This window comes from Heloderma suspectum, chromosome 2, assembly GCF_057233095.1.
Source record: "Heloderma suspectum isolate Gila_16-S chromosome 2, 16-S_ref, whole genome shotgun sequence".
In the NCBI taxonomy this organism is placed as follows: Eukaryota; Metazoa; Chordata; class Lepidosauria; order Squamata; family Helodermatidae; genus Heloderma; species Heloderma suspectum.
Window position 1 is genome coordinate 367,844,968 of NC_139459.1, and position 22,257 is coordinate 367,867,224.

Consider the following 22,257-nt stretch of genomic DNA (forward strand, 5'->3'; position numbering starts at 1 on the left):
TTGCCATAGCTTTCTTCCCCAGGAGCAAGCGTCTTTTAATTTCACAGCTACAGTCACCGTCTGTGGTGATCTTGGAAACCAAGAAAATAAAATCTGTCACTGCTTCCATTTCTTCCCCTTCCATATGCCAGGAAGTGATAGGGCCAGATGCCATGATCTTTGTTTTTTTAATGTTGAGTTTCAAACCAGCTTTTGCACTCTCCTCTTTCACCCTCAACAAGAGGCTCTTGAGATCCTCTTCACTTTCTGCCATTAGGGTGGAATCATCTGCATATCTGAGGTTGTTGATAATTCTCCCAGCAATCTTAATTCCGACCTGTGATTCATCCAACCCGGCGTTTCTCATGATGTACTCTGCGTATAAATTAAATAAGCAGGGCAACAATATGCAGCCTTGTTGTACTCCTTTCCCAATTTTGAACCAATCGGCTGTTCCATCTCCAGTTCTTACTGTTGCTTCTTGACCCTCATACAGGTTTCTCAGGAGACAGGTAAGGTGGTCTGGTACTCTCATCTGTTTAAGAATTTGCTACAGTTTGTTGTGATCCACACCATCAAAGGCTTTAGCGTAGTCAATGACGCAGAAATAGGTGCTTCTCTGGAATTCTCTTGCTTTCTCCATGATCCAGTGAATGTTGGCGATTTGATCTCTAGTTCCTCTGCCTCTTCGAAACCCAGCTTGTACTTCCGGTAGTTCTCGGTTCACATACTGCTGAAGCCTAGCTTGTAGGATGTTGAGCATCACCTTGCTGGCATATGAAATGAGCGCAATTGTATGGTAGTTTGAACACTCTTTGGCATTGCCCTTATTTGGAATTGGAATGTAAACTGACCTTTTCCATTCTTGTGGCCATTGTTGAGTGTTCCAAATTTGTTGGCATATTGAGTGCAGCACTTTAACAGCATCCTCTTTTAGGATCTTAAATAGCTCAGCTGGAATACTGTCCTCTCCGCTAGCTTTGTTGTTAGTAATGCTTCCTAAGGCCCACTTGACTTCACTCTCTAGGATGTCCGGCTCAAGTTCAGTGGCCGCACTATCATGGCTATGAGGGACATTCAGATCTTTCCTGTATAGTTCTTCTGTGTATTCTTTCCACCTCTTTTTAATCTCATCTGCTTCTGTTAGGTCCCTGCCTTCTTTGTCCTTTATCATGCCCGTCTTTGCACAAAACGTTCCCTTGATATCTCCGATTTTCGTGAAGAGATCTCTAGTCTTTCTCAATCCATTGTTTTCTTCAATTTCTTTGCATTGTTCATTTAAGAAGGCCTTCTTGTCTCTCCTTGCTATTCCCTGGAACTCTGCATTCAGTTGGGTATATCTTCCCCTTTCTCCCTTGCTTTTCGCTTCCCTTCTTTCCTCAGCTACTTGTAAAGCCTCCTCAGACAGCCACTTTGCTTTCTTGCATTTCTTTTTCTTTGGGATGGATTGAGTTGCTGCCTCCTGAACAATGTTACGGACCTCCGTCCATAGTTCCTCAGGCACTCTGTCTATCAGGTCTAATCCCTTAAAAGCTATTCCTCACCTCTACTGTATATTCATAAGGGATATGATTTAGGTCATACCTGAATGGTTTAATGGTTTTCCTTACATTCTTCAATTTAAGCCGAAATATTGCAACAAGAAGCTCATGATATGAGCCACAGTCAGCTCCAGGTCTTGTTTTTACTGACTGTATAGAGCTTCTACATCTTTGGCTGCAAAGTACATAATCAGTCTGGTTTCGATACTGACCATCTGGTGATGTCCATTGTAGAGTTGTCTCTTGTGCTATTGGAAAAGAGTGTTTGCTATGATCAGCGTGTTCTCTTGGCAAAACTCTATTAGCCTTTGTCCTTCATTTTGTACACCAAGGCCATGCTTGCCTGTTATCCCGGTGATTTCTTGACTTCCTACTTTAGCATTCCAATCCCCTATGATGAAGAGGACATTTTTTTTGGTGTTAGTTCTAGAAGGTGTTGTAGGTCTTCATAAAACCGATCAACCTCAGCTTCTTCGGCATCAGTGGTTGGGGCATAGACTTGAATTACTGTGATGTTGAATGGTTTGCCTTGGATTCGTACTGAGATCACTCTATCATTTTTGAGATTGTACCCCAGTACTGCTTTTCCCACCCTTTTGTTGACTATGAGTGCTACTCCATTTCTTCTAAGGGATTCTTGCCCACAGTAGTAGATATGATGGTCACCTGAATTAAATTCACCCATGCTTGTCTGTTTTAGTTCGCTGATTCCCAAGATGTCGATGTTCAATCTTGCCATCTCATGTTTGACCACCTCCAGCTTGCCTTGATTCATTGATCTTACATTCCAGGTTCCTAAAGAATATTGTTCTTTACAGCATCGGACTTTCTTTTCACCACCAGACACATCCACAGCTGAGTGTCCTTTCGGCTTTGGCCCAGCCGCTTCACTCTTTCTGGCGCTACTTGGAAATTCCCTCTGCTCTTCCCCAGTAGTATATTGGACATCTTCCAACCTGAGGGGCTCATCTTCTGGCATCCTATCTTTTAGCCTTGTGATACGTTCCATGGGGTTTTCTTGACAGGAATACTGGAGTGGGTTGCCATTTCCTTCTCCAGTGGACCACATTTTGTCAGAACTCTCCACCATGACCTGTCCGTCTTGGGTGGCCCTGCACGGCATAGCTTATGGCTACACTGAGTTACGCAAGCCCCTTTGCCACGACAAGGCAGTGATCTCCCCAATAACCACATCCAATTTGCCCTGGCTCATAGATCTTACATTCCAGGTTCCTATGGTGTGTTGATCTTTAGAACATCGGATTCGTCGTTCACCACCAGCAACCCATTCCTGCTCTAAATCAAGATGTTTCCCACCCCCACACTGCCAAGATATACCATTTCTTAGTGCCGCTTCAAAATATATGTAATAGGTGTTTATTCTTTTTACAAACTGCTTTAATATTTCTCATTACTGGCAACAGAAGTGAAATGGGAGGGTCACGCCATTGACGAAAGAACCAGTAAACAACTGTGTGTAGAGAACTATGAGCGCACAATGAATGCCTCACGTAGAGCTCACAGTAAGGCTCAGATGTTTCAAAAGGCAATACAGGACAAGGACAGTGTGAGGCATCTTTGCTGGTCTCAGGCACTCCGTCCTCCCCATCCGGACTAAAGTGTGGCTGTATGGAGGGTGAGTTGTAAGCAAGTACAGTTTGTGCCATTGCGCAACATCGTCACTGATCACGGGGCATGGTGTTGAGGCATCAGCCTTCAGTTCCAGTTTTCTGGCTCCATGTCCTACAAAACAAGAGTTTCTCCACAACCCTCCTTTATCAGAGGTACCCTAGCTACAATCAGTTGAAAGGTTTTTCTCAGCCATGTCACCCCAGATCTCCAATGCCCTCCTTCAGAGAGGCTTATCTGATGCCTCCATTGCAATCTTTTTGGTCCTAGGTCAAACTATTCTTATACATCCAGACACTTTTACTTTTTTTTTTAAAGCTGATATAGGTAGCAATCCTAAGCAGGTTTAGGCAGAGCCAAGTCTCCCAAATCCCAGCATGGCTGCCTTGGGGATGCATAGGATAGTGCCCTTATGGCTTTTATTTGGTTTTTTACTCTTATATGTGTAATGTGACCCAGCTGATTGCACACCACTTGGAAATCCAAGGAAGGATGGAGGGTAGTTTATACATGTTTTACATAAAGCGCCTTTGTTATCCGTGCCTGATTTCCAGGAAACAGTGTGGGAGAGGATGTTCCGTGGGAAGAGCTGGTTTGCCTAGTGATCTATAAGCTCCAGCTTCAGTTGCTGGAGCCACGCGAGGGTGGAGAGTTTCCCGCAGCTGCCTTGGGTCTTTTCCATGCTCCCCCCCCCCCCGGCCTGTCGTTCCGAATGCCCTGGGGGCACGTTGGCGAGTGCAGGCGCCTCGCGAGAAGCAGCGGGAGCCCCCGACCCAGCCCGAGAGTCCCGAGGAGAAGCGGGCTCCACAGCCTCCTTCCGCGGGGCCATCCCGTGCGGGCTCCCTGGGAAGGGCCGTCGGGGAGCGTTGCGCGGTCCCGCGTGGGGAGAGGCAGAGCCGGGATCTCGCTGCGTGGCCGCCTCGGGGTTCAGGGGGCGAAGGGGATCCCTGGGGGGGAGCGGCCGTGTCCTCCAGAGAAATGCCCCCCGGCCCTTCCTTTATCTGCCCCCACAGCAGCACTTCCCGGCCCTCGCTCAGAGCCCCCGGAGATCCGCCAGGGGCGCCCCGGTTGGCGCCAGGGGAGCCCGGGGGGTCCCTGCGCCGGTCTGCGGCCTCTCCTGACCGTGTCGGGCGCAGCGGTGGCGGGAGGCTGCAGCCTTCTTTCCCGAGCGACCCCAGAGCAGGGGCGTGTCCGGCTCCCAGCGTCTCCCGCCCCATCCGTGTGTCTGTGTGTCCCACCAAAGTGTGTCCCCGCTCAAGCCTGTGTGTGCTGCGTGAGCCCCCAGGAGACCCCCAACTGGATTTGGTCCTCGGGGCCAAAAGGATTGTGCACCCCTGATCTAAGCTTAGTCTAGATGGCTTCCCTACACAGGCCAAGATGCAGCATTAAAGCAATGCCAGATCGCCCTAGTCCAGTAGATGTTAAAGTTTAGAATCTTAATCTGGGTTATCTGGCAATCCAAAGGGTTCCAGTTATGGACTCACGGAGGTCACCATGCCTTGGGCAGTATTCAGGATCTTGAGTGCAGACCTGTGGCACAATGAGCTCTTTATGATGCAGCCCCCAATAGACCCCACTTAGCGCACCTCCAAATGATATCCAGGAAACTGGAATCTCTAAAGACCAATATGGTTTAGGGCACAAGTGTCTGTATCTCTCCTCCTGTTTCCTTCTGGCAAAGCTAAGATCCAACGGAGAGCCCTGCTGGATGGGACCAAAGGCCCGTATAGTCCAGCATCCGGTTTCTCAGAGGGGCCAACCAGATGCCTCTTGGGAAGCCCACGAGCAGGACAGGAGGGCCATAGCTGTTTCTTGCTGTTTTCCTGCCAGCAGCTGGTTTTCACAGCAAGCAAGTTTCAATCCCGCACAATAATGCCCAGCCGCCTCACTTTAAGTGATCCTTGAGAAGGAAACATTTTCTTTTTTCCTCCAGGCTCTTGTGGCTTTAGAGGACGTTGCTGTGTGCTTCATGGAGGAGGAGTGGGAACTGCTGGATCCTGGCCAGAGAACCCTGCACAGGCAAATCACGGAGGAGACCCGTGGGATCGTGGCCTCTCCCTGTAAGACTCCCTGTTTTCTTGTCTAATTATATTGTCACATTCCAAATGCAATAATGGTGAGGAATTTTTTTTTCTTTTTCTTTTCAGGCTCCCTTTTAGGGCACAGTCCTCAGAAGTCAGTGTTAATAAAGCAAAACACTGATCAGGGAAAGGCAGCACAGAACACGCAGGTTTTCAAGGCACAGTTGAAGGCCTGTCCTGCAGTGGCCATGTGGTGTTCAATTGTATATTTAGTCTTTGTAAACTGCCCAGAGAGCTTTGGCTATGGGGTGGTATAGAAATGTTAATAATAATAATAATAATAATAATAATATTTCAGCACCTCCAGACCCCTATTCCAGTCTACTTTAAATCTACTACTTAACTGTTGGGGTTAAACCCTGTGTCTAGACTGTCAGTCACCCCACATCTACAGCCTAAACCCGACGTTACTGGGAAGGGGAAGTTTAAAAGAAGGAAGGTGGGACTCCAGGGAGTCCAGGTCACAAGGGGAACCTTGACATATCCAAACTTCAATCAGGGTCCGATCGACAAATCATTGGGAAACACTAAGAGCTGCAGCAAATGCAAACACAGAACTGACCCATCATAGAATCTCAGTGGCCAGCAGCGCAAAATGCAGTTAGATTACAAGACCTAAAACCAGCTGTTTCTCTCTTAGTCTCTTTCTCTCAAACTGCACTCTCTCTTCACACATAGACCCCCAAATACCCAGAATACATCTTCCTTAGCTGGGGTAGAGGGATGGGAAAGAGATCTGATTCTCTCTGCCTGAGTGCCACAGAAGTCTGGGGTTTACCACACTCTGAAATCTGGTGGAATCATGCCAGTCATGGGGAGCCTAGGAGAGTGAGGTAGTTTCAGTAGAGTGGATCCAGGTTGGTACTGGCACAAGAGCTACGAATGGAATGGCTAAGCTGGCACACTGATTGCATGGAACTCTGCATATTTATCTAGTTCCCACAAAACCTTCAAAGACAGAATGGGTGCCAGGTCAAAAAACCTCAGAATGAAATTTAATAGGGATAAATGCCAAGTTCTGCACCTAGGAAAAATAAACCAAATGCACACTTACAAGATGGGGGATACTTGGCTTAACAATACTACAAGCGAGAAGGATCTTTGAATTGTTGTAGATCACAAGCTGAATGTGAGCCAACAATGTGATGTGGCTGCAAAAAAGGCAAATGCTCTTTTGGGCTGCATTAATAGAAGTATAGCTTCCAAATCACGTGAAGTACTAGTTCCCCTCTACTCAGCACTGGTTGGGCCTCATCTGGAGCACTGTGTCCAGTTCTGGGCACCACACTTCAAGAAGGATGCAGACAAACTGGAAAGGGTTCAGAGGAGGGCAACAAAGATGGTCAGGGGACTGGAAACAAAGCCCTATGAAGAGAGACTGAAGGAACTGGGCATGTTTAGTCTTGAGAAGAGAAGACTGAGGGAGATACGATGGCGCTCTTCAAGTACTTGAAATGTTGTCACAGAGAGGAAGGCCAGGATCTCTACTCGATCATCCCAGAGTGCAGGACACGGAATAATGGGCTCAAGTTACAGGAAGCCAGATTCCAGCTGAACTAACTCCTGACTGTTAGAGCAATACGACAATGGAACCAGTGATCTAGGGAGGTGGTGAGCTCTCCCACACTGGAGGCATTCAAGGTGAAGCTGGACAGCCACTTGTCAGGGATACTTTGACTTGGATTCCTGCATTAAGGAGGGGGTTGGACTTGATGGTCTTGTAGGCCCCTTCCAACCCTACTATTCTATGAGGTCCAATTTTACAAAGCCACAAAGGAGTGACAAGAAGATTCCCAGATGGTAACAATAGCTGTTCTGGACTGAAAGCAGTGGCATTCAGACACGTCCTTGGCAGAGTTATGCGAGATGTAAAAGTGGGCAATTTGGGATGGCTGGTCATTAACGGAGGTGTTGAGCCTGCCACTCTTCAAGATGTCATCTTCCCTGAGAGGCTAAGAAATTTGGAATTTAGCACTTGAAATGGTAATTTACTTAGCTTGGAGAGGTCACTTCGGGGCTGGCATATGCATGTACAGGTAGATTTGCGTTTGCCCATCCCAAGGCTTTCTGAATAGGTGTACTTTTGGTGAGCTTCATAACGCCAGATCTGACGTTGCCTAAATGACCTATAGGGCTATCAGGTAAGATGACTTTGTCATTATTTTTTCCTCCTTAGCACAGGCAAGACTTTGTTAAAGGAACCGTATCCATTCTTCCTGAATTTCATTGAAGTCTGTAGTCCCATCCCTACTCATGAGTAGCCCAATAAAAAGCCTGTGACATAGCCAGGCTGGGAGAGAGTAAGGTCCTCTAGGTCCCTGAAACCTGATCAAGCAGACTCATTTCTCCTCCCACGGCTAAAGACCCTCCGCACGGACGCTGCCACCACTCTCCCGCTCATGGCATCATTGAGGTGCTCAAGCTCCAGCACCACGACAAAGTAACAATCTCCTTTGCTGGAGCCCCATTTATATATTTATACATTATTATCAGCCTTCACTTCCTTCTCGAATGGACTCCTCTCCAGCTGCCTCCAGTGGCATTCTGCCTGTTACCAGTGAGAACTTTTCCTCACTGAGGCCTTTCCCACAGCATGAAGCACCTTCCCCACACACAGGAACGCTGCCACCAGGACCTCTAGGCTCAGGTCCAACCCTATATCTTCTGCAGTGAAGACAGATGAAAAGAATTCATTCAGCTTCTCTGCAATCTCCTTGTCCTTCTTCAGTACTCCTTTACCTCCATTGTCATCCAGTGGTCCAACTGCCTCCCTAGCTGGTTTTCTGCTTCTGATATATTTAAAGAATTCTTTATTGTTGGCCGTGATGTTGTTAGCGATATGCTCTTCAAAATGCTTTTTCGCATCTCTTGCTGTCCGCTTGCATCACCTTTGCTCTCTTCCAGTGTGGGAGCTCACTGTTAGTTAGGAATGCAGCCTCCATCTGCTGAGGTAGTACAGCTCAGAAAATCAGGGCGAAATGTTCTGGGTCTTTTTAATTATTTGATGTAAAACACAGACTTCCTAACTAAAGCAAACGTATGAGTGGCCCTTTTGTGTTGTCCGCATAGAAAAGGGAAATGAAATTGTTGCAGAACTCAGAGTCAGAGAGACCACGGAGTGAAGGAAAAAGAGTTTCTTTATGCAACGCGCGGGCTTAAGACTGGAATCATTTCCAAAGAGCCAAAAGCCCCAATTTACATCAGCACATTGTTTTTATAGATATTGTGACATATAGGAAACGGCTCCTCCTCTCCCTCCCGTGTGGGGTTGCAGTCCTTAACATTTCTTCTCCTAGCACCATTGTTTATAATACAAGAAATGGGTTATAGGGTAGCCATGATAAGCAGAGAACAGCAGAGAACATGATATACAATTATATGACCTTAGCCTTTGTTGACAAGATAAGAAATTCCTGTGTCTCGTCAGCTTACAAACATATATTTCAGAGAGCAAGAGCTCAGCAAGAACATGAAGCATGAGACTGCATGAGGCCACTTAGTCTGACCCCCGATATGGCTGCTACAAAATGACTTGCTGGAAAGCTCCTGACTTGCCATGGGTAGAAGATTGTTTTCATAATACTGTGCTTATGTAGGACCCAGGATTTAATTGGAAAAGAAGGTGGAATCCTTTAGATATCACCATCCCATTCAAAAGTGAATTCCAATGTGCCCTCATAAGAGAGGCTAATGGGAGGGGTGAGCAGGAGGACAAGAAAAGGGGTTAGGTGAAAATGCCTGAAGATCTTAGCCGCGCTTTCTCTATTTCCTCACCTCTCTCGCTCTCTCTCATGTTTCTTGGGAAGAAGCAGTAATAGCAGAAACCCCAAGGTGTCTGTTCTTGCTGCTTCTAACCAAAGATTTCATATGGCTTTTAGAGAAATGTGCAGGTGGCTTATGTTTTATGCTTTGCTGCAGGTATTCCTGAACACACATGCCCAAGACAAGGTAAATTCTAATATGGTCAAGAATTGGCTCTGGTAGAAAAGGGGGAGGGTTGTAGAGAGTGTTTGAAATTTTGTGATAAGATAGGTTTGAAAGTTTATTCTTACTGCAAGAAAATGTTGGAGCCACAGATTTCATAGTAGTGCAAAAATCTGCCAGATCAGGTCCTTGATGATCATATCAATCCAATTCTCTCCACCCCGACTTCTACGAAACTAACTCTCTACCAAGTTTATCAAGTGTTGCAGAAATTCCACCCACAGACCACTTTGCCATTCAAGATCTGTGGCCACTGCCTCGTATTGAAGATGACCTCCACCCTTATTGTCTAGAGGTGAGAAAATCCTAGATGAAGCAACAATGAAGAAGAATTATAGAGTAAAGATTACATGGAAAGGTATGAAGTGAATTATATAATGGTACAGAAAGACAGAGGCGTGATCTGATCGGGATTTTTATGGGGCAGAGCAAACTTGGCTGCAAATGTATGGAATCTCCAGCCTGGGGCCTTACGAGACTCCAAGCTGGGACAGTTAGAAAAAGCAGTGGGTCTAATCACCAGAGCTGATTTAGCAACTGTCCAGCTTGTTTCACAGGCGGTGAAGCATACAGTGGCCCTGGAGTGCTACATCCAAGAGATTTTGGAGAACTTAATGGATGAGATCATCAAGCCTGGAGAAGCAAAAGCTTCTCCAGGAATATCAGGTGTGCCCAGCTGCAGTGATTCCTGAACCAGACATTCCAGATGATCAAAACTGATGTGAGACAAAGAGGTTTGGCCAAGAGAAAGATCCAGAAAAACCATGGAGTCCCCTGGCGTCTTTGGCAATATTGACGTGTTTGGAAATTTTTCAGTTAGACTTGAAACAAAGTCAGTTGCCCCTTTTTCAGCAGTGAGCCTAGTGGATAAGAAACAGGCACCAGCAATCGAAATGCAGCCAGGATGGTGACAAAGCTGCATATGAGACTGAGTCATGCACAAGAAAGCTGGAGTGATGGAAGTCCTCAGTAATCCAGTGAAAACATATATTTCAGATACAACAAATGCCAAGATATTTAGATTGTGGAGAGGAACTCATGAGTGCTATGAACAACGGGACCATTTCAAATTAATCAGGTTACCGCTGGCCTTTTCTATGCAGTAAGCTATCAGGTTTGTTGGGAAAAGGAAGCAATTAAGTTAAATAATATTGAGTCCGTTGTATTGTCTAATACTTCTGCATGCATTTTTTTTAAAGAGAGTTTGAACTGGAGCAGAGGACCTGATACTGAAATCAAAGGTCAAACTTTACCATTAATTGGCCCTCAATGTCTTTTGTTATTATTATGCTGTCTTTAATTTTTCTAGGTTCAGTTCTAAAGTGTTTTTACCTGTTGAGTATTTAAAAGAAAATCTACAGGCTTTCCAGGAAAAGGCTGAAAGTCTAATCATACCAGAATATTGATTTGATTATGGGGAAAAAGCCTCTGCTGCAGCTGTGAGGCGAAGTGAATTGTGCCAAGATGGAGATCTGTTGTGCTATGTAACACATCTTACTTATCATCAAAGAACACATACAGGGGAGAAGCCATATAAATACTTGGTGTGTGAAAAAAAGCTTCACTCAGAAAACACTTCTCGCTTCTCATCAAAGAACTCACACAGGGGAGAATCCCTATAAATGCGTTGAATGTGGAAAGAGTTTCAGTGAGAAGAATCATCTTAGATGTCATCAAAGAACTCACACGGGAGAAACTGAAAGCCCCCACACTTGATGATTGGATTATCGAAGTATGGGAAATAATATATATGGTTAACTAACATAGTAAGGGTTAGACAGGGAAGACAACAAAATAATAATTTATCGAAAAGTAGTCCTTATTTGTAATGTACTGGTGTAACAAGAATCAGGAGAATGTGCAGCCTCTTGTGTTATTGGGAACCTCGTGATATTTGTTGGTTTTATTGATAAATCTGATTATATTCTCTATTGTTTAAATTGTTGATAATACTTGGTCTTATTATTTGTTTGTATTCTTTTATATACTGTTGTCAGCACTGTAAAAATAGAAATAGAAAGAGCTAATGAAAAAAAGAAAAAATAAACAAAAAGAATGGAGGCTAGCTTCAGTTTGGGCTCGACGTAAGACCTTAGAGCTCAGAAATAGACTCATCCTATGTCTGAGAGCTCGCCTTATCATTTAACTTTAAAAAACAGACAAAAAGGACTAGGCCTCTGCAAACCACATTCCTCCCTAAATCAGACATCCAGTGTCAGCACCTCAGCCCCTTGCACCCTGACGTCCGTGCCTTCCCAAATCACCTACCCGTTTTCCCTTGTCCCCTCCAATGACCCATTGACGATTGTCTTCCCCCCTAAGTAGAAAATCTCCATTCCCTCGATTGACCTACATTCCCACGCACTGAAAGCTAGTGTTCATATTTCAGCGCCTTCCTTGCTTTTCAAACGGCCCCCTAATCAGATTGGCTGCATCAGCAGTTGGCCGAGCTAGCCAGAGCTGTGTGAAAAGGCAGGCTTGCGAGCGAGCCAGCTTTCCAAACGCGAGGAGCCCCCGTGACAAAGCGACAAAGCGTCGGCACCCGGATGAGTTAAGCACCGTGCGGGGCTAGCAGCAAGGCGAGGAGGCCAGGGCAGTCAACTCTTTCCATCCTTCTCATCCTGAGTGTAAATAAACAACTATAAATATCAGCAAATATTAATACATTCCCCACCATATCCTAGGAAACAATTAGTTTTTCCTAGTATCTCCCTCCAGGTAAACAAAACCAATAAGAGCAATTTTTAAAATGCTTCTGAAGGTGGAAAGGCAGTAGCAGAGTGGGGGCTATCGCGTGTATTGCACTGAGTGCCACGTGGCTGAGGTTGTGGGCGTGTGCTTGGAGTAATGAGCTCACTGGAAAACTGGGAGGTGGATGCAACAGGTGTGGGTGTCGGCAGTCTCAGAGAAATTAACGCATAAAATGAGAACAAGAGGGATTGAAACTTGTGACAAATGTATTAAGTCGTTTCCTTTCATAGCAAATGGTACTAAGAACTCTAGGGGAAGATGTTCTCCGAATGCAAAATGTAAATTCTGGAGAGGCATTGTTTGAATTCATGGTGGAACAACTTTCACTGCACCTATATGAGGTTATGTTGTGAAGCATATTTTACTTTAATTGCTTATAATTTAAAAAAAAAAAAAACGCACCGTGAATCAAGCAGGTCACAATGGTTTTATGTCATGAGAAATAGCCATAAACTCAGAATGTTATCAACCCAGGGAGGTATGCTTGAAATGGGATACATAGGTTCTCCCAGGCTAAAACATAACTATGTGCATTTTGAGACAACTGATTTATTTCTCATTGACTTATCAACTGCATGTTATGATATCCTCCCAGGTAGTCCACACGAAAACCGCAAGCCAGGTTGAAAGGTAAAAATGCAGCGCCCGATAACGGCCGCGTAGAAACGTCAAGCTGAGCCCCACGCCAAGCCCGGAACACAGCGGCCCCCGCGACAGGGCGCCGCTCAGCCGTGACGGGAGGCCTGCAGAAGGCTGCTGCACACGCTTGCCGGGGCAGCCGCGCAGGGCTGCGCGGGCCGGGCTTGCGAGCGGGCACGTGGCGCTCCCGAGGCCTTGTGAGCCTCCTGGCCAGGACGGGGGGCTGTTTTGCCAGCGAAAGCGAAACTCGCCCTGCTGACGGAGCAGCCGCGCCCGGCGAGCAGAAACGACGCCCCGAGCAGAGAGGGGAAGCCGCCGCCGAAGCAGCGCGGTGCCCCGCGGGATGCGCCCTGGTCCCGCGCGCAGAGGCAGGGTCTCGCCGCGTGGCCCCCCGAGGGCTGGGTGGGAGGGAGGGAGGAGATTCCTGGAGGGCAGGGGGCGCCTCCCCCCGAAAGGCGCCTCCCCCCGAAAGGCGCTTCCTGCCCCGCCTTCCCCCGGCAGAGGGGGGCGGACTTGGCGCGTCCTCCGGTGCGGCTTCGGAGCCTCCTGGCTGGGGGCAGGTGAGACCCCCCGCCTTGTGCAGCCGGGGAGGGGCTCCTGGGGGCGGGGGGAGGTGGGGCGGGGATGCCCTACTTCAACCCCAGCGTGTCGGGGCGGGTCTGCGCTCGGGGCGGGGGGAGGCTGGATGCGCTCACCCCTGCGGCTGACCCCCTTGGGACCCCCCTCCAGGGAGCTGCGCCCTTCCTCCGTTCAGCATCCCAGGCGGCGCCCTCGATGTGGCGAGCGGGAGGGAGGACGTCGAGGGCGCTGCTGCGCGGAGCCAGTTATCTCCTTCATCCGCTGAGGGAGCTGCTCTGCACCGGCCCGAATCCCGCTGAGCGGGGGCTGGACCCGATGGCCTCGTAGGCCCCTTCCAACCCTACCATTCCGTGGTCCTATGATTCTTCCCCCGCTAATCGGACGGGCCCCCCCCCCGCGCAGGTGTGGGTCCCCAGGCAGTTCTGCGTGGGGCTGAGACGCTGCCCTGGGCCTCTTCTGACAGCAGCAAACAAACCTGGGCGGAGGGAGACGAGGGCCCCGCCCGGGCCGGCCCTCCCGTGGGCGGCTGATCCGGGGAGCCCCGAGCGGGAAGCAGGTGCTTCGCTTTCTGGCTGACATTTCGGGGCCGGGCGGAGGGGCAGGTGCTCGTGGCGGCGTTTGCTGAAGGCAGCAGATGGTCTCCGGCCACCCCTAGATGCGGTCTTAAGAGGGGAGGTGTAATACACGTACCTGCAACGAGTCTGTGGTTCTAGATGTTCTAACTCTATGTGTTTGTGGGGAGTATGTCTAGGGTGAGAGTGGGATGAGTGACAGGAGGAATTGTATTTGCATATGTGAGATGATTGGCTGAATGGCGGCTGTGGGGGGAGCATGGGTGGTATATAAGCTTGGTGCTGTCCCTGTGTGAGTCAGATAGGGGTTGGAACAGAGAGAGTGTTTGTGGGAGATGGGATTTGTGTGGGGTCTGTGAAGAGTTAAATTGAAGAGAATTTGCTGACTGATGCTGGGAAAGACTGAAGGCAAAATGAGAAGGGGACGGCAGTGCAATGAATATGGACTTGAGCACGCTCCGGGAGAGAGCGGAGGACAGGAAGGCCTAGCGTGCTATGGTCCCTGGGGTCACGAAGAGTCGGACACGACTGAACAACAGCAACAACTGTGAAGAGTTAAATTGAAGAGAATTTGCTGACACAGAGAGAGAGAGAGAGAGAGAGAGAATGAATGACTGGTACTCAAGTGTACAAGAGGATATGCACAGACAGAAGCCGTAAAAGTTACTTACTTGCTGTTTACCATCTTAATGCTGGAAATAATAAAAGTTTATTACATGAAATCTTACGCCTTCCATTCTTGGCTACATGAGGGTTAAGGTAATAACAGAAATAGTACAGGTTATCATCAAGCCAGTGTGTCCTCACTGCTTGAGGACAAAGTAAAAAGTGTTGGACCTGAGCCTAGAGGTCCTGGTGGCAGCATTCCTGTGTAAGCGGAAGGTGCTTCCTATTGCAAGAAAGACCTCACTGACGAGGAATTCGCACTGGTAACAGGCAGAACGCCACTGGAGGCAGCTGGAGGGGAGTCCTTTCGAGAAGGAGCTGAAGGCTGATAATAATGAATATATAAATGGGGAGGAGGAATGATACAGAACGAAAAAGGGTATACTCTCACCCTATCTATTCAACCTGTACGCAGAACACATCATGCGACGTGCTGGGCTTGATGAAGCCAAGGCTGGAGTTAAAATCGCTGGAAGAAACATTAACAATCTCCGATATACAGAGGATACCACTTTGATGGCTGAAAGCGAGGAGGAGCTGAGGAACCTCATGCCGAAGGTGAAAGAAGAAAGTGCAAAAGCTGGGTTGCAGTTAAACCTCAAAAAAACCAAGATTATGGCAACCAGCTTGATTGATAACTGGCAAATAGAGGGAGAAAACGTGGAGGCAGTGACAGACTTTGTCTTTCTAGGCACAAAGATGCAGATGCTGACTGCAGCCAGGAAATCAGAAGACGTTTACTTCTTGGGAGGACAGCAATGACAAAACTTGATAAAATAGTTAAGAGCAGAGACATCACACTGACAACAAAGGTCCGCATAGTTAAAGCAATGGTATTCCCTGTAGTAACCTATGGCTGCGAGAGCTGGACCATAAGGAAGGCTGAGCGAAGGAAGATAGATGCTTTTGAACAGTGGTGTTGGAGGAAAATTCTGAGAGTGCCTTGGACTGCAAGAAGATCAAACCAGTCCATACTCCAGGAAACAAAGCCAGACTGCTCACTTGAGGGAAGGATATTAAAGGCAAAACTGAAGTACTTTGGCCACATAATGAGAAGACAGGATACCCTGGAGAAGATGCTGATGCTAGGGAAAGTGGAAGGCAAAAGGAAGAGGGGCCGACCAAGGACAAGATGGATGGATGATATTCTGGAGGTGACGGACTCGACCTTGGAGTAGCTGGGGGTGACGATGGCCGACAGGAAGCTCTGGCGTGGGCTGGTCCATGAAGTCATGAAGAGTCGGAAGCGACTGACCAAATAAACAACACAACAAAAAAAATCCTGAACAGGGAAAAAGCAAATCTTAAGAGAGCACAAGCGGTGAATCCCAGTTTCTGTGGGGTACAAAACCTGTGGTCTCCTGGGATGGAGGATGCTGTCCTGTGAGAATGCTTGCTCTTTTCCAGTGAGGGAGCTCCCAGCTATGTTACTTAGGAATGCAGGCTCCATCTGCTGAGGCAGAAAATCAGGGCAAAATATTTTGGGTCTTCTTAATTATTTAATGTTTAGCACAGTCTGTCTAAACTAAAGAAAATGTATGTGTTGATCAGAATTTCTGTCTTCTGTGCATAAAGGAATTTGGTTGATTAATACATGGGCCTGTCTGAGCCATGGCTGTGTGGCAGAAGTAGAGGCTTTGCATGCAGAAGTCCCTGGTTCAATGCCTGGTATCTCCAGGTAGGGCTGGAAAAATTCCTGCCTGAAACCCTGGAGAGCTGCTGTCTGTCAGTGCCACCAGTACTGGGCTAGATGGACCAAGGGGCTGACTCGGCCTGGGGCAGCTTCCCAGGATCCTGTGTTGGCCTTTTAAGAATCATATGACGAATCAACAAAGATTCCTTAAAATGACTGTCAGCCTTAACTTGAACCGATGTGAAGTTAGTTTATGCTAAGGGTGGCTTGGGGAGAAGATGGCGGCAGCAGCAGGTGACACAGCGAGGGGGTGTCACGGAGGTGCTTCCTTGAAGAGCAGATAAGACCTCAGGAGAAGGCCGAGAGGGGGAAGGACTTTCCATGGGATGAATGGTTAGAGAGGGACTTGTGTGGTGGGAGGGGATGAGAGATCTTCAGACTCTCAAGCAAATGAAAGATCTAGGTCAGTGCCTCTCAGGTCACCCTCCCCAAGTTTCTGGTTCTCTTAAAGTCTTTGCATTTGGCTGCCTTTCCTTCCGGGACAGGACCTGCTTGCTAGCTGGAGTCCTGCACATTTCTTCCTGCACTCACAATATGCTAATTGCTTACCGGAACCATGTCCTACCTTTACAGAGCCTTAGTCTCACTGCCTCCTATGGCAATCTTTGCCCCGATACGGAAGAGGGAAGAGGTCCTTCAGAACCTTTGGAGGTTTTCTGGAACACAGATGACAGATGGTTGAGACAGACTCAGCTGGCACTGAAGCACCGAGGGACTCTGATACCATGAAGCCTGGGAGGATCGGAGTATTCTGGGAAACAAAGGCCCAGACGGTTATTGGTGAGGACATGGTCAGCTCAGATGTACAGCTCCAGCGTTTCAGGCAGTTCTGCTATGAGGCGACCAAGGGCCCCCGAGAGGTTTGCAAGCAACTCCACACTCTTTCCCATCAGTGGCTCAAGCCCCAGCAACACACGAAAAGCCAAATGCTGGACCTGGTGATCCTGGAGCAGTTCCTGGCCATCCTGCCAGCGGAGATGGCGAGCTGGGTGAGAGAGTGTGGGGCGGAGACCAGTTCCCAGGCGGTGGCGCTGGCGGAAGGCTTCCTCCTGAGCCAGGCAGAGGACAGGAGGCCGGAAGAGCAGCAGGTGAGAGCATTTCATCCAGGGGGTCAGGAATGTGAGGGGGGATATCCTCAAACTCTCTGCTCTTTGGCCAACCCATTCTGGAAATTGCCCAAGGAGAGGTGTCCCATACCACCCTACAACATTTTTGCCTCATTCCTTTTCTAATCCTTCTTGTTCCACTTCTTGGATCTTCATTGCTCTTTCACATGCAGAGTCTGTTTCAGGTTCAGAGTCTGTTTGCAGAAATGGGACCTGATTTCCCTGCAGCACAGAAGGCTCCAACAGACACCAGACAGAGCCCCCCACAAAGGGGGCTCAGGCAGGAGGGTGTCAGACCTGCCGCCTTGCAGGGTAAGGATTAATTTGGGGTGGCTGTACTTCAACCTGGTCTCGCTCCCTTATACATGGAATCCAACAGTTTGATTTGTGGCCAACAGTCCAAATGGGGAAATATGCATTTTACCCAACTATAAACTATCGAAATGCAAATTAAAGATAAGACATCTTGTAACTGCCAGGTGTACTTAGACTCGCATCACTTCCAGTTCAATTCTATGCATTTGACTTGGAAGTAGGTTCTGTTGTGTTTCAAGGCGCTTACTTCTGAGGAGTTTAGGATTGTAATCTCAGTCTCTGTGCACCTGTCTTCCCATCACCTTTGTATCCCACAGGCACTGGAATGACCCCAGCAATAAGTACACAGCCATCTCTTTTTCATTGTGACGGAGTGGAACCGGATCAGGTAGGGGGAAGGATCACTGGGGAACACAGGCAAGGGAGCAGTCTGGGTGCCTCCGTCCCCTGCTCACCTCCCAGGGCCAGAACACATCTCTCTGTTTCCTTCTGGCCAAGCTAAGATCCTAAGGAGAGTCCTGCTGGATGGGACCAAAGGCCCATTTAGTCCATTGTCCTGTTTCTCACAGTACCTAACCAGATGCCTCTTGGGACGCTCACAAGAAGGACAGGAGGGTTTATGCTCTGACTTGGATTCCTGCATTGAGCAGGGGGTTGGACTCGATGGCCTTGTGGGCCCCTTCCAGCCCTACTATTCCATGATTCTATGATAGGGCCACAGCCGTTTCTTGCTCCCCCCCCCCCCCAACTGGTTTTCACAGCAAGCAGGTTTCAGTCCTGCATTATAATGACCAGCCGTCTGGAAACATTTTCTTTTTTCCTCCAGGGTCCAGTGACTTTTGAGGAGGTTGCTGTGTGCTTCACGGAGGAGGAGTGGGCACTGCTGGATCCTGACCAGAGAGCCCTGCACAAGCAAATCATGGAGGAGAACCATGGGATCGTGGCATCTCTCGGTAAGGTTCCCTGTCTTCCTGCTTAATTCTAATACCCGGTTCCAGATCCAGTCATGATGAGGAAGGGAGTATTGCCATTTTTTGCCACGTATCCTATATAACGTTTAATATTTTGAGGCTGCCTTTAAGGACATAGGCCTCAGAAGGCAGCATTCAAAATGAAAATAAGACAGCTTAAGTTGTCTGAAAATCAGCATTGTAAGATGGCAGCTTAAAGACACAGGACTCAAACATACCACAAGTTTGTTCACTAGACAGGTTAAGACAGCTCAGAATCTCCAAAACCACCAGCAGCAGAATACTGATTAGAGAAAGGTGGCCCAGAACAGGCACCTTTTCAAGGCAGAGTTGAAGGCCTCCCCTGCAGGGGCCGTGTGGATTCGATTGCAGATTTCAGCACCTCCAGATCCCTTCTTCCAGTCTACCAGGACTTGCCTATTTTTTTTACTAAAACATTTGTAATCCTGCCGTTGCATTAAACAAATATCCACTTGGAGCTAATACTGGTGAGGCATCAATACAAATACTAGAAAATCACAACATAAAACACTAATGAGTATCTGGTCATGAAATCTTCGGGAAACACTGAGAGCTGCAACAAATACAAACACAGAATTGATCCATCATGGAACCCCAGAAGCCTGACACATCCGCTGTACTGAAGCCAGAAAGGGAGGTCTCCAGGGAGGCAGCTGGCCCCCCAGAATGCAGCGAGTCTACAGGACCCAAACCCAGCTGCTTCCCCTTTAGTTTCTTTCTCCCAAATTGCGGTCTCTCTTCACACATACAGACCCAGATTACATCCTCCTCAGCTGGGGTGGAGGGATGGGAAAGAGATCTGCTTCTCTCTGCCTGAGCACAACAGAACTCCGGGGTTTGCTATGCTCTTCAGAGCAGGTGGAATCCTGCAGAGCGTGGATAGGCCAGGAGACCAAGGTGGTTTCAGTAGTGTGGAATGGGGATAGTAGTAGAAAGACAACGATTGGAACCGCTCTAGTAAGCCGGCCCACTGAGGACACACAACTGTGGATTTTTCTCCAGTTTCCAGAAAAGCTTCAAAGGCACACGGGGTGCCAGATCTGTTATTAAAATACTGCAAAGGAGTTGTTTATTTATTTACGACATTTCTATACTGCCCAATAACCAAGGCTGTCGTACAAGGAAGAGTTACAGGACGATTCCCAGGTGGTGACAACTGTTCCAGGCTGAAAGCAATGGCGCTCAGATAATTCCTTGCCAGAGCCATCTCAAACGTAAAAGTGGGCGATTTGGGGTGGGTGCTCATTACTGGAGGTGCTGAGCCTGCAGCTATTCATGGTTGCAACATGCCTGAAAGTCTAGGAAATTCAGGGTTGAGCACCTGAGCTGGTAATTTACTTATCTCAGGGAGATCACTTCAGGGATGACGCATGTACTCTCAATTCTTCCCTTTATTGAACACATTAATTGAGGGTGCTTAATTAGGTTCTATTGATAACTCAAGATTTTACCAATTTCTTGTTTTCATTCCGGAAGGTGACGGGTGGGAGGTGGAGAATAAGAGAGAACCATGTGGGAAGTCACCAAAGAAAGACAGATGTAAAAATAGGAAACGGCAGAGAAGGAAAATGGAAGGAAATTGGAATAAAAGGAAGAATTCCTTTGCTTCTCAGGACAATGGTAACCATGATACCACACTTCAAGAAAAAATACTTAATAGACAGGAAAAGAATACGTTCCATATGCATAGGAAAACTTTCAGTTCTGAATCAAACATTAAAGGTCATTGCAAAATTCACATATTGAAGAAACCACACAAATGCCTGGATTTTCAGAAGAGCTTCAGACAAAAGATCCATCTCACTCGGCAGGAAAAAACTCACCCAGAGGAGAAACCATATAAATGCTTGGAATGTACAAAAAGCTTCAGTCAGAAAAAAAATCTCACTCAACATCAAAGGACTCACACAGGGGAGAAACCATATCACTGCTTCGAGTGTGGAAAGAGCTTCAGTCGGAAGATAACTCTGTCTCGACATCAAAGAACTCACACAGGGGAGAAACCATATAAATGCTTGGAGTGTGGAAAGAGCTTCAGTCAGAGGATAAATCTTACTCATCATCAAAGATTTCATACCAGAGAGAAACCGTACCTTTGTTTCGAGTGTGGGAAGAGCTTCAGTCAGAAGACAAATCTCACTTCTCATCAAAGAACTCACACAGGGGAGAAACCATATAAATGCCTGGAGTGTGGAAAGAGCTTCAGTCGGAGGATATATCTTACATATCATCAAAGATGTCATACCAAAGAGAAACTGTATCTTTGTTTGGAGTGCGGGAAGAGCTTCAGTCAGAAGACATATCTCACTTCTCATCAAAGAACTCACACAGGGGAGAAACCATATCATTGTTCAGAATGTGGAAAGAGGTTCAGTCATAAAGGTACTCTCACTCATCATCAAAGAACTCACACAGGGGAGAAACCATATCATTGTTTGGAGTGTGGAAAGAACTTCATTCAGAAGACACATCTTACTTGTCATCAAAGAACTCACACAGGGGAGAAACCATGTCACTGTTTGGAATGTGGAAAAAGCTTCAGTAAGAAGGCACATCTCACTCGTCATCAAAGAACTCATACAGGGGAGAAGCCATATCAGTGTTTGGAGTGTGGAAAGAGCTTCAGGAGCAATCATAATCTAATTCGTCATCAAAGAACTCACACAGGAGAATCCATATAAATGCTTTGAATGTGGAAAGAGTTTCAGTGAGAAGAATCATATTAGTTGTCACCAAAGAACTCACACGGGAGAAACCATATAAATGCCTGGAGTGTGAAAAGAGCTTTACTCGGGGATACATCTCACTTATCATGGAAGATTTCACCCAGGGAAAAAAACATATCATGGTTTGGAGTGTGGAAAGACGTTTGGTCTTAAGACTTATCTCACTTCTCATCAAAGGTCGGAATCCATTATGAATGCTTGGAGTGTGAAAAGAGCTTCAGTCAGAAGAAGCATCTCGCTCTGCATCAAACTCCTAATATAGGGGAGAAATTGTCACTCTCCAGTTTTTGAAAAGGAAAGATCATTTTCCCCAAATTTTAATGAAAATGTATCCATCATGTGTTGGCTTATTAAGGAAGGGAGGTTTCCATTGGCTTGGTGACGTTCTAAGCAGTGGGTCCAAAGTTATTACAGTTTTCCTGCCCCATTAAAGCCGATGGTAGCGACTGCTCTCAAAGTTATGTCATGCATGCTCTGAATCATTCTAAAGCTGGAATGTTGCCAGCATTCCACAGTTTTCAGATGCATCTGATGTTGCAGAGGAAATCTAGTGGATTCTGTGTGCAGTGCCTATTCCTTTAGTTTTGAAACGTGATTTCATGAGGTCAGATAACACTTCATGTACAGGTCTGCTACTGATGTACACAATGAGCAGGGATGGGTTGACTCATCGAGGATGCCTCCTGCAAGACAGTAAGGCTCAGACGCTTCATAAGGCAACACAGGACCAGGATAACATAGGGCATCTTTGCTGCTCCCAGGCACTTGAGCCCCTCATCGATTTGGGCCTGAAAGAATATGGAAAATTGCATGTGCATTTGGGGTGGGGAGGGCTATGTTATAAGCGAGCACAATTTGTGACATTGCACAACATCCTCGCTGATCACGGGGCATGTCTGTTAAGGCAGCAGCCTTTGCTTCTGATCTGTTTAGCTTCAACCAATATATATTCATTGATCCTGCTAATTTAAGACCAGAGTTAAGCCTTTCTCAGGCTGGATCAA

General features: G+C 47.3%; 1 protein-coding gene across 1 annotated transcript; it reads left to right on the plus strand.

The window, feature by feature from the left end:
* The first annotated feature begins 12,909 nt into the window (after positions 1-12,909).
* Positions 12,910-21,285, plus strand: LOC146355942 (uncharacterized). Its single transcript, XM_084830824.1, has 6 exons — positions 12,910-13,164; positions 16,688-17,202; positions 17,394-17,532; positions 17,853-17,923; positions 18,362-18,488; positions 20,004-21,285. Exons 2-6 carry the CDS (start codon positions 16,789-16,791, stop codon positions 21,206-21,208), a joined length of 1,956 nt encoding a protein of 651 aa, XP_084686950.1. The 5' UTR covers positions 12,910-13,164; positions 16,688-16,788; the 3' UTR covers positions 21,209-21,285.
* Positions 21,286-22,257: the final 972 nt, after the last annotated feature.

Bases quoted from the DNA above. Each gene is read 5' to 3' on its own strand.
- LOC146355942 (XM_084830824.1), top strand. From the start codon at position 16,789: ATGGTTGAGACAGACTCAGCTGGCACTGAAGCACCGAGGGACTCTGAT. The intron at 17,203-17,393 runs GTGAGAGCATTT...TTTCACATGCAG, and splicing joins GGAGGCCGGAAGAGCAGCAG to AGTCTGTTTCAGGTTCAGAG. The intron at 17,924-18,361 runs GTAGGGGGAAGG...TTTTTCCTCCAG, and splicing joins ACGGAGTGGAACCGGATCAG to GGTCCAGTGACTTTTGAGGA.